The sequence below is a fragment of the Cherax quadricarinatus genome, chromosome 43 (genome assembly GCF_038502225.1).
Source record: "Cherax quadricarinatus isolate ZL_2023a chromosome 43, ASM3850222v1, whole genome shotgun sequence".
Lineage (NCBI taxonomy): Eukaryota > Metazoa > Arthropoda > Malacostraca > Decapoda > Parastacidae > Cherax > Cherax quadricarinatus.
Genome location: NC_091334.1, coordinates 28,851,034 through 28,868,765, shown reverse-complemented (window position 1 = coordinate 28,868,765; position 17,732 = coordinate 28,851,034). Strand labels below are relative to the sequence as shown.

At 43.7% G+C, this 17,732-nt stretch overlaps 2 protein-coding genes across 2 annotated transcripts in view; both read right to left on the bottom strand.

Moving 5' to 3' along the window:
• The window catches only part of LOC128694106 (macrophage mannose receptor 1-like), a 148,496-nt gene extending 141,210 nt beyond the window's left edge, over positions 1 to 7,286 (bottom strand). Inside the window, exons 1-3 of the mRNA XM_070093818.1 lie at positions 7,196 to 7,286; positions 6,782 to 6,936; positions 1,052 to 1,138 (exon numbers count right to left, since the gene is read on the bottom strand). Coding sequence (XP_069949919.1) covers positions 1,052 to 1,124 — 73 coding nt within the window. The 5' untranslated portion in view covers positions 1,125 to 1,138; positions 6,782 to 6,936; positions 7,196 to 7,286. The remainder of the gene's footprint in view (positions 1 to 1,051; positions 1,139 to 6,781; positions 6,937 to 7,195) is intronic.
• Positions 6,762 to 17,732, bottom strand: part of LOC138853896 (uncharacterized) — a 67,679-nt gene continuing 56,708 nt past the window's right edge. The window contains exons 6-9 of the mRNA XM_070093479.1: positions 16,142 to 16,687; positions 9,750 to 9,882; positions 9,451 to 9,649; positions 6,762 to 6,936 (exon numbers count right to left, since the gene is read on the bottom strand). Coding sequence (XP_069949580.1) covers positions 6,762 to 6,936; positions 9,451 to 9,649; positions 9,750 to 9,882; positions 16,142 to 16,687 — 1,053 coding nt within the window. The remainder of the gene's footprint in view (positions 6,937 to 9,450; positions 9,650 to 9,749; positions 9,883 to 16,141; positions 16,688 to 17,732) is intronic.

Genomic DNA, 17,732 nt, shown 5'->3' with positions numbered 1-17,732 from the left:
TACGTGAAGTTAATGCGGAGAATACAAGCGGAGGAGGATCAGGCAGGACTACAAGGGGATCTGGACAGGCTGCAAGCCTGGTCCAACAAATGGCTTCTGGATTTTAACCCCACAAAGTGGGGTTATGAAGATTGGGAAGGTCAAAGAGGACCGCAGACTGAGTACAGGCTAGTGGGTCAAAGGCTGCAACCCTAACTCAAGGAAAAGGATCATGGGGTTGGTATAATACCGAGCACATCTCCTGAGGCACGCATCAACCATATAACTGCTGCAGCATATGGGCGCCTGACAAACCTGAGAATAGCTTTTCGACACCATGCACGTCAGGCCCAAGGTGGAGTATGCAGCACCAGTATGGAACTCACACCTGGTCAAGCACGTCAAGAAATTAGAAGAAATGCAAAGGTTTGCAACGAGACTAGTCCCGGAGGTAAGGGACATGCCCTACGAGGAGAGGTTAAGGAATTCAACCTGACGACACTTAAGAACAGGAGGGATAAAGGGAGTATAACACTGTACATGTCTCACTACACTTGTCCTTGTTTACCTAGCAGTAAGTAGGTACCTAGTGTTAGTCGACTGGTGTGGGTCGCATCCTGGAGGACAAGATTTAAGGACTACAATGGTTATAAGAAACATTTTTTGATGCGCTGATTTTTCTTGAATTATCCTGAGTGGCTAACCCCCGGGGATTAAAAATCCAAGCAAAATCTTATCTCAAAAAAACGAGAGACTGACAAGGTGGACAGAGACAGGATGTTCCAGAGATGGGACACAGAAACAAGGGGTCACAATTAGAAGTTGAAGACTCAGATGAGTTACAGGGATGTTAGGAAGTATTTCTTCAGCCACAGAGTTATGATGTGGAAAAACCTGGAGTGTGATGTAGTGGAGGCAGGAACCATACATAGCTTTAAGAAGAGGTATGATAAAGCTCATGAAGCAGGGAGAGAGTGGACCTAGTAGCGACCAGCGAAGAGGCGGGGCCAGGAGCTATGACACAAACTCTATAACCACAAAAAGGTGAGTACAAACAGGTGAGTATACTTACAGATATAGTTGAGTTTCTCCTGGCAGTGGGACATTATCCAGGCACCAGAGTTGTCGGCCACTCTCAGACACATTCCGTCTTCCAGACCTGTGCCAGAGTAATGTTACTGTTGTACCAGGGTAGTTATATTGCTGTTGTACCAGGGTAGTTACATTACTGTTGTACCAGGGTAGTTATATTACTGTTGTACCAGGGTAGTTACGTTACTGTTGTACCAGGGTAGTTATATTACTGTTGTACCAGGGTAGTTACATTACTGTTGTACAGGGTAGTTATATTACTGTTGTACCAGGGTAGTTATATTACTGTTGTACCAGGGTAGTTATATTACTGTTGTACCAGAGTAGTTACATTACTGTTGTACAGGGTAGTTATATTACTGTTGTACCAGGGTAGTTATATTACTGTTGTACCAGGGTAGTTACGTTACTGTTGTACCAGGGTAGTTATATTGCTGTTGTACCAGGGTAGTTATATTGCTGTTGTACCAGGGTAGTTACGTTACTGTTGTACCAGGGTAGTTATATTGCTGTTGTACCAGGGTAGTTACATTACTGTTGTACCAGGGTAGTTATATTACTGTTGTACCAGGGTAGTTACGTTACTGTTGTACCAGGGTAGTTATATTGCTGTTGTACCAGGGTAGTTACATTACTGTTGTACCAGGGTAGTTATATTGCTGTTGTACCAGGGTAGTTACATTACTGTTGTACCAGGGTAGTTATATTACTGTTGTACCAGGGTAGTTACATTACTGTTGTACCAGGGTAGTTATATTGCTGTTGTACCAGGGTAGTTACGTTACTGTTGTACCAGGGTAGTTATATTGCTGTTGTACCAGGGTAGTTACGTTACTGTTGTACCAGGGTAGTTATATTACTGTTGTACCAGGGTAGTTACATTACTGTTGTACAGGGTAGTTATATTACTGTTGTACCAGGGTAGTTATATTACTGTTGTACCAGGGTAGTTATATTACTGTTGTACCAGAGTAGTTACATTACTGTTGTACAGGGTAGTTATATTACTGTTGTACCAGGGTAGTTATATTACTGTTGTACCAGGGTAATTATATTACTGTTGTACCAGGGTAGTTACATTATTGTACCAGGGTAGTTATATTACTGTTGTACCAGGGTAATTATATTACTGTTGTACCAGGGTAGATACATTACTGTTGTACCAGGGTAGTTATATTACTGTTGCACAAGGGTAGTTATATTACTGTTGTACCAGGGTAGTTACATTACTGTTGTACCAGGGTAGTTATCACACTGTTGTACCAGGGTAGTTATATTACTGTTGTACCATGGTAATTATATTACTGTTGTACCAGGGTACTTACATTACTGTTGTACCAGGGTACTTACATTACTGTTGTACAAGGGTACTTACATTACTGTTGTACCAGGGTAGTTACATTACTGTTGTACCAGGGTAGTTACATTACTGTTGTACCAGGGAAGTTATATTACTGTTGTACCAGGGTAGTTACATTACTGTTGTACGAGGGTAGTTACATTACTGTTGTACCAGGGTAGTTATATTACTGTTGTACCAGGGTAGTTATATTACTGTTGTACCAGGGTAATTATATTACTGTTGTACCAGGGTAGTTACATTACTGTTGTACCAGGGTAGTTACATTACTGCTGCACCAAGGTAGTTACATTACTGCTGTACCAGGGTAGTTATATTACTGTTGTACCAGGGTAGTTATCACACTGTTGTACCAGGGGAGTTATCACACTGTTGTACCAGGGTAGTTACATTACTGTTGTACCAGGGTAGTTACATTACTGCTGTACCAGGGTAATTATATTACTATTGTACCAGGGTAGTTATATTACAGTTGTAAAAGGGTAGTTATATTACTGTTGTACGAGGGTACTTACATTACTGTTGTACCAGGGTAGTTACATTACTGTTGTACCAGGGTAGTTACATTACTGTTGTACCAGGGTAGTTACATTACTGTTGTACAGGGTAGTTATATTACTGCTGTACCAGGGTAGTTATATTACTGTTGTACCAGGGTAATTATATTACTGTTGTACCAGGGTAGTTACATTATTGTACCAGGGTAGTAATATTACTGTTGTACCAGGGTAATTATATTACTGTTGTACCAGGGTAGATACATTACTGTTGTACCAGGGTAGTTATATTACTGTTGCACAAGGGTAGTTATATTACTGTTGTACCAGGGTAGTTACATTACTGTTGTACCAGGGTAGTTATCACACTGTTGTACCAGGGTAGTTATATTACTGTTGTACCATGGTAATTATATTACTGTTGTACCAGGGTACTTACATTACTGTTGTACCAGGGTAGTTATATTACTGTTGTACAAGGGTACTTACATTACTGTTGTACCAGGGTAGTTACATTACTGTTGTACCAGGGTAGTTACATTACTATTGTACCAGGGTAGTTACATTACTGTTGTACCAGGGAAGTTATATTACTGTTGTACCAGGGTAGTTACATTACTGTTGTACGAGGGTAGTTACATTACTGTTGTACCAGGGTAGTTATATTACTGTTGTACCAGGGTAGTTATATTACTGTTGTACCAGGGTAATTATATTACTGTTGTACCAGGGTAGTTACATTACTGTTGTACCAGGGTAGTTACATTACTGTTGTACCAGGGTAGTTACATTACTGTTGTACCAGGGTAGTTTCATTACTGTTGTACCAGGGTAGTTACATGACTGTTGTACCAGGGTAGTTATATTACTGTTGTACCAGGGTAGTTACATTACTGTTGTACCAGGGTAGTTACATTACTGTTGTACCAGGGTAGTTATATTACTGTTGTACCAGGGTAATTATATTACTGTTGTTCCAGGGTAATTATATTACTGCTGTACCAGGGTAGATACATTACTGTTGTACGAGGGTAGTTACATTACTGTTGTACCAGGGTAATCACACTGTTGTACCAGGGTAGTTATCACACTGTTATACCAGGGTAATCACACTATTGTACCAGGGTAATCACACTGTTGTACCAGGGTAGTTATCACACTGTTATACCAGGGTAATCACACTATTGTACCAGGGCAGTTATCACACTGTTGTACCAGGGTAGCTATCACACTGTTGTACCAGGGTAGTTATCACACTGTTGTACCAGGATAATCACACTATTGTACCAGGGCAGTTATCACACTGTTATACCAGGGTAATCACACTATTGTACCAGGGTAGTTATCACACTGTTGTACCAGGATAATCACACTATTGTACCAGGGTAGTTATCACACTGTTATACCAGGGTAATCACACTATTGTACCAGGGTAGTTATCACACTGTTGTACCAGAGTAATCACACTGTTGTACCAGGGTAGTTATCACACTGTTGTACCAGGGTAGTTATCACACTGTTGTACCAGGATAATCACACTATTGTACCAGGGTAGTTATCACACTGTTATACCAGGGTAATCACACTATTGTACCAGGGTAGTTATCAAACTGTTGTACCAGGATAATCACACTATTGTACCAGGGCAGTTATCACACTGTTGTACCAGGGTAGTTATCACACTGTTGTACCAGGGTAGTTATCACACTGTTGTACCAGGGTAATCACACTGTTACATCAATAACTGCCTTAATCTCTCAGTACAACAATAACTGCCTTAGTCTCCCCTTACATCAATAACTGCCTTAAGATCTCAGTACATCAATAACTGCCTTAAGATCTCAGTACATCAATAACTGCCTTAAGATCTCAGTACATCAATAACTGCCTTAAGATCTCAGTACATCAATAACTGCCTTAAGATCTCAGTACATCAATAACTGCCTTAAGATCTCAGTACATCAATAACTGCCTTAAGATCTCAGTACATCAATAACTGCCTTAAGATCTCAGTACATCAATAACTGCCTTAAGATCTCAGTACATCAATAACTGCCTTAAGATCTCAGTACATCAATAACTGCCTTAAGATCTCAGTACATCAATAACTGCCTTAAGATCTCAGTACATCAATAACTGCCTTAAGATCTCAGTACATCAATAACTGCCTTAAGATCTCAGTACATCAATAACTGCCTAAGTATTTCTCAAAACATCAATAACTGCCTAAGTATTTCTCAAAACATCAATAACTGCCTAAGTATCTCTCAAAACATCAATAACTGCCTAAGTATCTCTCAAAACATCAATAACTCCCTAAGTATCTCTCAAAACATCAATAACTGCCTAAGTATCTCTCAAAACATCAATAACTCCCTAAGTATCTCTCAAAACATCAATAACTGCCTAAGTATCTCTCAAAACATCAATAACTGCCTAAGTATCTCTCAAAATATCAATAATTGCCTAAGTATCTCTCAGTACATCAATAACTGCCTAAGTATCTCTCAAAACATCAATAACTGCCTTAATCTCTGAGTACATCAATAACTGCCTTAATCTCTGAGTACATCAATAACTGCCTTAATCTCTCAGTACATCAATAACTGCCTTAAGATCTCAGTACATCAATAACTGCCTTAAGCTCTCAGTACATCAATAACTGCCTTAAGCTCTCAGTACATCAATAACTGCCTGAGTATCTCTCAGTACATCAATAACTCCCTAAGTATCTCTCAGTACATCAATAACTGCCTAAGTATCTCTCAGTACATCAATAACTCCCTAAGTATCTCTCAGTACATCAATAACTGCCTAAGTATCTCTCAAAACATCAATAACTCCCTAAGTATCTCTCAGTACATCAATAACTGCCTAAGTATCTCTCAGTACATCAATAACTGCCTAAGTATCTCTCAAAACATCAATAACTCCCTAAGTATCTCTCAGTACATCAATAACTGCCTAAGTATCTCTCAAAACATCAATAACTGCCTAAGTATCTCTCAAAACATCAATAACTCCCTAAGTATCTCTCAGTACATCAATAACTGCCTAAGTATCTCTCAGTACATCAATAACTGCCTAAGTATCTCTCAGTACATCAATAACTGCCTAAGTATCTCTCAGTACATCAATAACTGCCTAAGTATCTCTCAGTACATCAATAACTGCCTAAGTATCTCTCAGTACATCAATAACTGCCTAAGTATCTCTCAGTACATCAATAACTGCCTAAGTATCTCTCAGTACATCAATAACTGCCTAAGTATCTCTCAGTACATCAATAACTGAATAAGTATCTCTCAAAACATCAATAACTGCCTAAGTATCTCTCAAAACATCAATAACTCCCTAAGTATCTCTCAGTACATCAATAACTGCCTAAGTATCTCTCAGTACATCAATAACTGAATAAGTATCTCTCAAAACATCAATAACTGCCTAAGTATCTCTCAGTACATCAATAACTGAATAAGTATCTCTCAAAACATCAATAACTGCCTAAGTATCTCTCAGTACATCAATAACTGAATAAGTATCTCTCAAAACATCAATAACTCCCTAAGTATCTCTCAGTACATCAATAACTGCCTAAGTATCTCTCAGTACATCAATAACTGAATAAGTATCTCTCAAAACATCAATAACTCCCTAAGTATCTCTCAGTACATCAATAACTGCCTAAGTATCTCTCAGTACATCAATAACTCAGTCTCTCAGTACATCAATAACTGCCTAAGTATCTCTCAGTACATCAATAACTGCCTAAGTATCTCTCAGTACATCAACAGTACACTTAGTCTCTCTCACTACATTAATAACAGTATCTCTCAGTACATCAATAACTCACTTGGTTGATATTCGTTCCAGTTGATGAAGGTAAATGGTTGATGGTTGACCCAGGAGAGCACCGGAGGGTCGTCATCAACCTGGCTGACAGATCCACCGAGCCAGCAACCTCTCCCCGTCTCACCAAACAGACCTCGCACGAATTCTGATTCCTCTCTATACACGCCACACAAAAAAAACCCATTAGAATACGTAATGATGATAATAAGTGACTTTTGTGATGGGTTTTTACGGGTTTAGCCTCCCTAAGAAAATAGAGGAAGCCCATCTACCATGACTCTGTCAGTAGATGTTTTTATAAAGAAAATTGTTAGACGTCAGGTAGAATAATGACAGAAACAGTAATATGTATCGTTAATAATAGTAATATTATTTAATTAGTAGTGCAGTTATGATCATTAAGTTGCTATCTTACCTGTCATTAATGACAGCCAGGTGTGAGGTTCTGAGAGACAGCTATCTTACCTGTCATTAATGACAGCCAGGTGTGAGGTTCTGCGAGACAGCTATCTTACCTGTCATTAATGACAGCCAGGTGTGAGGTTCTGAGAGATGGCTATCTTACCTGTCATTAATGACAGCCAGGTGTGAGGTTCTGAGACATAGCTATCTTACCTGTCATTAATGACAGCCAGGTGTGAGGTTCTGAGAGATAGCTATCTTACCTGCCATTAATGACAGCCAGGTGTGAGGTTCTGAGAGATAGCTATCTTACCTGCCATTAATGACAGCCAGGTGTGAGGTTCTGAGAGATAGCTATCTTACCTGTCATTAATGACAGCCAGGTGTGAGGTTCTGAGAGATAGCTATCTTACCTGCCATTAATGACAGCCAGGTGTGAGGTTCTGAGAGATAGCTATCTTACCTGCCATTAATGACAGCCAGGTGTGAGGTTCTGAGAGATAGCTATCTTACCTGCCATTAATGACAGCCAGGTGTGAGGTTCTGAGAGATAGCTATCTTAACTGTCATTAATGACAGCCAGGTGTGAGGTTCTGAGAGATAGCTATCTTACCTGCCATTAATGACAGCCAGGTGTGAGGTTCTGAGAGATAGCTATCTTACCTGCCATTAGTGACAGCCAGGTGTGAGGTTCTGAGAGACAGCTATCTTACCTGTCATTAATGACAGCCAGAGTGTGAGGTTCTGAGAGATAGCTATCTTACCTGCCATTAATGACAGCCAGGTGTGAGGTTCTGAGAGATAGCTATCTTACCTGCCATTAATGACAGCCAGGTGTGAGGTTCTGAGAGATAGCTATCTTACCTGTCATTAGTGACAGCCAGGTGTGAGGTTCTGAGAGATAGCTATCTTACCTGTCATTAGTGACAGCCAGGTGTGAGGTTCTGAGAGACAGCTATCTTACCTGTCATTAATGACAGCCAGAGTGTGAGGTTCTGAGAGACAGCTATCTTACCTGTCATTAATGACAGCCAGGGTGTGAGGTTCTGCGAGACAGCTATCTTACCTGCCATTAGTGACTACCAGGTGTGAGGTTCTGCGAGACAGCTATCTTACCTGTCATTACTGACAGCCAGGTGTGAGGTTCTGAGATATAGCTATCTTACCTGTCATTACTGACAGCCAGGTGTGAGGTTCTGAGAGACAGCTATCTTACCTGCCATTAGTGACTACCAGGTGTGAGGTTCTGCGAGACAGCTATCTTACCTGCCATTAGTGACTACCAGGTGTGAGGTTCTGCGAGACAGCTATCTTACCTGTCATTACTGACAGCCAGGTGTGAGGTTCTGAGAGATAGCTATCTTACCTGTCATTAGTGACAGCCAGGTGTGAGGTTCTGAGAGACAGCTATCTTACCTGCCATTAGTGACAGCCAGGTGTGAGGTTCTGAGAGATAGCTATCTTACCTGTCATTAATGACAGCCAGGTGTGAGGTTCTGAGAGATAGCTATCTTACCTGTCATTAATGACAGCCAGGTGTGAGGTTCTGAGAGACAGCTATCTTACCTGCCATTAATGACCGCCAGGTGTGAGGTTCTGAGAGACAGCTATCTTACCTGCCATTAGTAACAGCCAGGGTGTGAGGTTCTGCGAGACAGCTATCTTACCTGTCATTAATGACAGCCAGGTGTGAGGTTCTGAGAGACAGCTATCTTACCTGCCATTAATGACAGCCAGGTGTGAGGTTCTGCGAGACAGCTATCTTACCTGTCATTAATGACAGCCAGGGTGTGAGGTTCTGAGAGACAGCTATCTTACCTGTCATTAATGACAGCCAGGTGTGAGGTTCTGCGAGACAGCTATCTTACCTGCCATTAGTGACAGCCAGGTGTGAGGTTCTGAGAGACAGCTATCTTACCTGTCATTAATGACAGCCAGGTGTGAGGTTCTGAGAGACAGCTATCTTACCTGCCATTAATGACAGCCAGGTGTGAGGTTCTGCGAGACAGCTGTCTTACCTGTCATTAATGACAGCCAGGTGTGAGGTTCTGCGAGACAGCTATCTTACCTGCCATTAATGACAGCCAGGTGTGAGGTTCTGAGAGATAGCTATCTTACCTGTCATTAATGACAGCCAGGTGTGAGGTTCTGAGAGACAGCTATCTTACCTGCCATTAATGACAGCCAGGTGTGAGGTTCTGAGAGACAGCTATCTTACCTGCCATTAATGACAGCCAGGTGTGAGGTTCTGAGAGACAGCTATCTTACCTGCCATTAGTGACAGCCAGGGTGTGAGGTTGAGAGACAGCTATCTTACCTGCCATTAATGACAGCCAGGTGTGAGGTTCTGAGAGAGCTATCTTACCTGCCATTAGTGACAGCCAGGGTGTGAGGTTCTGAGAGACAGCTATCTTACCTGCCATTAATGACAGCCAGGGTGTGAGGTTCTGCGAGACAGCTACCTTACCTGCCATTAGTGACAGCCAGGTGTGAGGTTCTGCGAGACAGCTATCTTACCTGTCATTAATGACAGCCAGGTGTGAGGTTCTGCGAGACAGCTATCTTACCTGTCATTAATGACAGCCAGGGTGTGAGGTTCTGCGAGACAGCTATCTTACCTGCCATTAGTGACAGCCAGGGTGTGAGGTTCTGCGAGACAGCTATCTTACCTGTCATTAATGACAGCCAGGGTGTGAGGTTCTGAGAGATAGCTATCTTACCTGTCATTAATGACAGCCAGGTGTGAGGTTCTGCGAGACAGCTATCTTACCTGTCATTAATGACAGCCAGGGTGTTAGGTGGGGAGATAGCTATCTTACCTGTCATTAATGACAGCCAGGTGTGAGGTTCTGCGAGACAGCTATCTTACCTGTCATTAATGACAGCCAGGTGTGAGGTTCTGCGAGACAGCTATCTTACCTGTCATTAATGACAGCCAGGTGTGAGGTTCTGCGAGACAGCTATCTTACCTGTCATTAATGACAGCCAGGTGTGAGGTTCTGCGAGACAGCTATCTTACCTGCCATTAATGACAGCCAGGTGTGAGGTTCTGAGAGACAGCTATCTTACCTGCCATTAATGAGAGCCAGGTGTGAGGTTCTGAGAGACAGCTATCTTACCTGTCATTAGTGACAGCCAGGGTGTGAGGTTCTGAGAGACAGCTATCTTACCTGCCATTAATGACAGCCAGGTGTGAGGTTCTGAGAGACAGCTATCTTACCTGCCATTAGTGACAGCCAGGGTGTGAGGTTCTGAGAGACAGCTATCTTACCTGCCATTAATGACAGCCAGGGTGTGAGGTTCTGCGAGACAGCTACCTTACCTGCCATTAGTGACAGCCAGGTGTGAGGTTCTGCGAGACAGCTATCTTACCTGTCATTAATGACAGCCAGGTGTGACGTTCTGCGAGACAGCTATCTTACCTGTCATTAATGACAGCCAGGGTGTGAGGTTCTGCGAGACAGCTATCTTACCTGTCATTAATGACAGCCAGGGTGTGAGGTTCTGAGAGATAGCTATCTTTCCTGTCATTAATGACAGCCAGGTGTGAGGTTCTGCGAGACAGCTATCTTACCTGTCATTAATGACAGCCAGGGTGTGAGGTTCTGAGAGACAGCTATCTTACCTGTCATTAATGACAGCCAGGTGTGAGGTTCTGCGAGACAGCTATCTTACCTGTCATTAATGACAGCCAGGTGTGAGGTTTAATACTTAGTACTGACAGTGTTAATACTGAGTACTGACAGTGTTAATACTGAGTACTGACAGTGTTAATACTGAGTACTGACAGTGTTAATACTGAGTACTGACAGTGTTAATACTGAGTACTGACAGTGTTAATACTGAGTACTGACAGTGTTAATACTGAGTACTGACAGTGTTAATACTGAGTACTGACAGTGTTAATACTGAGTACTGACAGTGTTAATACTGAGTACTGACAGTATTAATACTGAGTACTGACAGTATTAATACTGAGTACTGACAGTGTTAATACTGAGTACTGACAGTATTAATACTGAGTACTGACAGTATTAATACTGAGTACTGACAATGTTAATACCGAGTACTGACAGTATTAATACTGAGTACTGACAATGTTAATACTGAGTACTGACAATGTTAATACTGAGTACTGACAATGTTAATACTGAGTACTGACAATGTTAATACTGAGTACTGACAATGTTAATACTGAGTACTGACAGTGTTAATACTGAGTACTGACAATGTTAATACTGAGTACTGACAATGTTAATACTGACAGTGTTAACACTGAGTACTGACAATGTTAATACTGAGTACTGACAATGTTAATACTGAGTACTGACAGTGTTAATACTGAGTACTGACAATGTTAATACTGAGTACTGACAATGTTAATACTGAGTACTGACAATGTTAATACGGAGTACTGACAATGTTAATACTGAGTACTGACAATGTTAATACTGAGTACTGACAATGTTAATACTGAGTACTGACAGTGTTAATACTGAGTACTGACAATGTTAATACTGAGTACTGACAATGTTAATACTGAGTACTGACAATGTTAATACTGAGTACTGACAATGTTAATACTGAGTACTGACAATGTTAATACGGAGTACTGACAATGTTAATACGGAGTACTGACAATGTTAATACTGAGTACTGACAATGTTAATACTGAGTACTGACAATGTTAATACGGAGTACTGACAATGTTAATACTGAGTACTGACAATGTTAATACGGAGTACTGACAATGTTAATACTGAGTACTGACAATGTTAATACGGAGTACTGACAATGTTAATACTGAGTACTGACAATGTTAATACGGAGTACTGACAATGTTAATACTGAGTACTGACAATGTTAATACGGAGTACTGACAATGTTAATACTGAGTACTGACAATGTTAATACTGAGTACTGACAATGTTAATACTGAGTACTGACAATGTTAATACGGAGTACTGACAATGTTAACATATAAATTCGTGAGTATGTATGTATGTATGTATGAATGTTGTGTGTGTATGAATACTATGTATGTGTATTCACGTGTACTGATTATGTGGTTACATGTATATTTCACATGTGCGTATATGTGTATTCATATGTACTTACCTAAATGTGGTTGCAGGGGTCGAATTATAGCTCCTAGCCTCGCTCTCAATTTGCCAGGTTCACTCTCTCCTAGTTTACTTAGCCCAGTCGTATATGTTCTTAAAGCTATGTATAGAGTCTGTCTCCACCATTTCCTCGTTAAGGTCATTGCACTTCCCGACCGCCCTGAGGCTGAAGAAATACTTCCCGACATCCCTCTGACTCATCTGCGTCTTACATCCAGATGTGCCCCCGTGTACCTATTTCCTGCCTCTCCATCAGCTTGTCCCTGTCTGATCTATCAATTCATTCGAGTATTTTGCTCCTTCTGTTCTCTAGGGTCAATTCATTTCGTCTCACTTCACATCACAGGCTCTGGTGGCCTGGTGGTTAACGCTCTCGCTTCACACGGTGAGGGCCTGGGTTCGATTCCCAGCCAGAGTAGAAACATTGGACGTGTTTCTTTCCACCTGTTGTCTATGTTCCCCATCAGTAAAATGGGTACCTGGGTGTTAGTCGACTGGTGTGGGTCGCATCCTGGGACACTGACCTAAGGAGGCCTGGTCACAGACCGGGCCGCGGGGGCGTTGACCCCCGGAACTCTCTCCAGGTAAACTCCAGGTAAGGCACTGTTCCTGCCTGCACCGCAAGGCACTGTTCCTGCCTGCACCGCAAGGCACTGTTCCTGCCTGCACCGCAAGGCACTGTTCCTGCCTGTACCGCAAGACACTGTTCCTGCCTGCACCGCAAGACACTGTGCCTGCCTGCACCGCAAGGCACTGTGCCTGCCTGCACCGCAAGGCACTGTTCCTGCCTGCACCGCAAGGCACTGTGCCTGCCTGCCTGCACCGCAAGGCACTGTGCCTGCCTGCACCGCAAGGCACTGTGCCTGCCTGCACCGCAAGGCACTGTGCCTGCCTGCACCGCAAGGCACTGTGCCTGCCTGCACCGCAAGACACTGTTCCTGCCTGCACCGCAAGACACTGTTCCTGCCTGCACCGCAAGACACTGTTCCTGCCTGCACTGCAAGACACTGTTCCTGCCTGCACCGCAAGACACTGTTCCTGCCTGCACCGCAAGACACTGTTCCTGCCTGCACCGCAAGACACTGTTCCTGCCTGCACCGCAAGACACTGTTCCTGCCTGCACCGCAAGACACTGTTCCTGCCTGCACCGCAAGACACTGTTCCTGCCTGCACCGCAAGACACTGTTCCTGCCTGCACCGCAAGACACTGTTCCTGCCTGCACCGCAAGACACTGTTCCTGCCTGCACCGCAAGACACTGTTCCTGCCTGCACCGCAAGACACTGTTCCTGCCTGCACCGCAAGACACTGTTCCTGCCTGCACCGCAAGACACTGTTCCTGCCTGCACCGCAAGACACTGTTCCTGCCTGCACTGCAAGACACTGTTCCTGCCTGCACTGCAAGACACTGTTCCTGCCTGCACCGCAAGACACTGTTCCTGCCTGCACCGCAAGACACTGTTCCTGCCTGCACTGCAAGACACTGTTCCTGCCTGCACTGCAAGACACTGCTCCTGCCTGCACCGCAAGACACTGCTCCTGCCTGCACCGCAAGACACTGTTCCTGCCTACACCGCACGACACTGTTGCTGCCTGCACCGCAAGACACTGTTCCTGCCTGCACCGCAAGACACTGTTCCTGCCTGCACTGCAAGACACTGTTCCTGCCTGCACTGCAAGACACTGTTCCTGCCTGCACTGCAAGGCACTGTTCCTGCCTGCACTGCAAGGCACTGTTCCTGCCTGCACTGCAAGGCACTGTTCCTGCCTGCACTGCAAGACACTGTTCCTGCCTGCACTGCAAGACACTGTTCCTGCCTGCACGAAACACCACATTACAACATTCTGGGAGACAAGTGAACTACGCGAGAGAAATTAACTTGGATTTAGATCAGGAAGTTGAGTGTTATAACTGCCATCACTACGACAGCCCGTAAACCTAAGATGGTCCAGACCTGGAGACGGTTTCCGGGCCAACGCTCGGTCTGAGACCAGGCTTCGTGGTGGATCAGGGTCTGATCAATCAGGCTGTTACTGCTGGCCGCTCTCATAGGAAAATAAGAAAAAGTCCCAATACAGTGACTGGAACTATACCCAAATAACCCGGACATAGGAGAATAAAACTGACGATGTTTCGGTCTGTTTGGATCATTAACTAGTCACTAGGTGATGGTCGGACCCAAACGTCCTTTTAAGTTTCAATCTTGTACCTGTTAGGTAAGACACATATGCAACAGTTAGGTATCTTTTTCATAATAAAGATACCTAACTGTTGCATATGTGTCTTACCTAACAACCTGTCGGTATTTTATACCATTTTAATGTTCAATCTTGTACCTGCAGGTTGTGCATTGTCCGGAGTCACTTTCGTTAAAGTCATTTAAGAAATGCGACCATAAGACTGCAATATGAGGCCACAGGTTTAATGAGGATGATACACAAAATGATATATAACTTTCTGAGACAAAGGACCCAAAGAGTAGCATGAGACAGAATATAATTGACCATTAGCAAAGCAAAAACCTGAGTACCGCAAGGCGCTGCTCTGGAACCTCTACTGTTTCTTATGATTATAACATACATGAATTAAAATACACATCACAGTTTTGAATCTTTTGCAGATAGGAAAAATAATCGTAACAGCTACCAATTGTAACAGCCACCTTGGTAGTGCGGACAGAGGGAGTGTAAGATACGGGAATAATCATTGAAAAGATAAGCAACAACGATGTCGTGTGTCAAGTAATTCACGTGTGTTCTGTGACCATTTATCAGGTACATTCTTCTAGTACTGGGTAGGGTCCCAGGACCGCCTGAATTTTTCGTGACATGGATTGAAAAAGGTACGCATAGAGAGATTCTGGTCTACATTGATATGATAGCATCAGACAGATGCTGCAGATCTGTTAATCTCCCGTTCCACCACATCACAAAGGTTTACGCCAAATTCTGACCCTACCATCTGCATGCCGCAGCAGTAATCGACGTTTGTCAGACCAGGCGATGTTTCTACAATCTTCAACTGTTCAGTTGTGGTGAGGCTTTACTCACTGTAGCCTCAGTTTCCTGTTCTTAGCTGACAGGAGTGAAACCCGGTGTGGTCTGACTTTTTGTGCGTTCAGAGATGTTCTTCTGTATACTACTGTTGTGACGTGTGATTGTTGAGATACTGTCACCTTCCTGTCAGCTTGAACCAGCCTGGTTCTTCTCCCTTGACCTCTCTCATTATCAGGGTGTTTCCGCCTACAGAACCGTTGATGGTTATTTTACACCATTCCCTATAAACTCTAAGAGACAGTTGTGTATGAAAATCCCAGGACATCAGCAATTTCTGAGATACTCAAACCAGCTCGTCTGTCTGGCACCAAGAACCGTCCCACAGTCATAGTCACTAAGATCACATTTCTTCCCCATTCTTATGTTTGGTCTGCATGCTTTTTGGCATCGAGGTGTTGCCACGTGATTGGCTGACTTGATATTTGCACCAAAGTGTAAGTGTACATGTGCACTGGCGTGCAGAGGAGGGGCCGAAGGGGCGGTGGCCCCGGACATCCAAATGTGGGAGGGGCATCCAATTAGAGAGGGAAATATGATAGTGATTTGGGGCATACAAACAAGGAGTTGGCCCCGGGTATCACCAGATCTCTGCATGCCACTGTACATGTGTGCCTAACAAAGTGGCCACTAAATGTAGATATATCCCACAAGGAGGGTAGCTCAAGTTCTGTGAATCAAGAGTTCCACACCAGTATCAAGGCTTCCATCTTGGATTATACTTACCAAAAGACAAAAGTAATCGGAAGATATGAACAAAAACACGACATTGTGGAGACTTACCGTCTGGCAGGTGTTGAGCTCAGATGTTTCCCCATTGACACTGACACTTGCTTCACTAGCACTTGAAGCACTTGTCAGTGAGGCAATGACACTTTCGTTTCCATTATCAGTGAGGGACTGTGTCGTAGTCAGTGACGGTCCTCCATGGGCGACGCTGTCTACCGTCAAGGTTGTGGCAGGTGTTCTCTGGCTCGAAGAACCAGAAGATGGCATTAAGTGGGCCTGTAATATACTCTTGAGAACTTTTTTAGAGGGAACTACAGCAGAGGGATCACCCAGCTGTACTTGTTCACCATCGTGAAATCTGTGATACATCGTGAAACGTGGAGGCTGTGGAGCTGCCGGGTCAGGATGCCACGGTGTGATCCTTGAACGCAATAAGACGCCTTCCAAATGCTTCCGTGCGCTTCCTACGTCTGTGAAGTGTGGACCAAAACGAGAATGGAAAAGTGATGAGAAGACAGGACGTCCTGCGTCATGAGACTCGCCAGGTTTGTAGACAAACATTGGTCTCTGGACACTGAACCTCTTATTACGCGACAAACACTGTAAAACAATATTAACTCACATTACACATATGTTTGATTACAGAGCTGAACTAAACTGTAATACAGAATATGTTAAAACTAATGTTTATCAGTCCAAACTTTGGAGTACTGGTGTGTGATACACCGACACTGGTGTGTGTGATACACCAACACTGGTGTGTGATACACCAACACTGGTGTGTGATACACCAACACTGGTGTGTGATACACCAACACTGGTGTGTGATACACCAACACTGGTGTGTGATACACCAACACTGGTGTGTGATACACCAACACTGGTGTGATACACCAACACTGGTGTGATACACCAACACTGGTGTGATACACCAACACTGGTGTGATACACCAACACTGGTGTGATACACCAACACTGGTGTGATACACCAACACTGGTGTGATACACCAACACTGGTGTGTGAGAGATACACCGACACTGGTGTGTGAGAGATACACCGACACTGGTGTGTGAGAGATACACCGACACTGGTGTGTGTGAAACGCCAACACTGGCGTGTGAGATACGCCAACACTGGCGTGTGAGATACGCCAACACTGGCGTGTGAGATACGCCAACACTGGCGTGTGTGATACACCAACACTGGCGTGTGTGATACACCAACACTGGCGTGTGTGATACACCAACACTGGCGTGTGTGATACACCAACACTGGCGTGTGTGATACACCAACACTGGCGTGTGTGATACACCAACACTGGCGTGTGTGATACACCAACACTGGCGTGTGTGATACACCAACACTGGCGTGTGTGATACACCAACACTGGCGTGTGAGATACACCAACACTGGCGTGTGAGATACACCAACACTGGCGTGTGAGATACACCAACACTGGCGTGTGTGATACACCAACACTGGCGTGTGTGATACACCAACACTGGCGTGTGTGATACACCAACACTGGCGTGTGTGATACACCAACACTGGCGTGTGTGATACACCAACACTGGCGTGTGTGATACACCAACACTGGCGTGTGTGATACACCAACACTGGTGTGATACACCAACACTGGCGTGT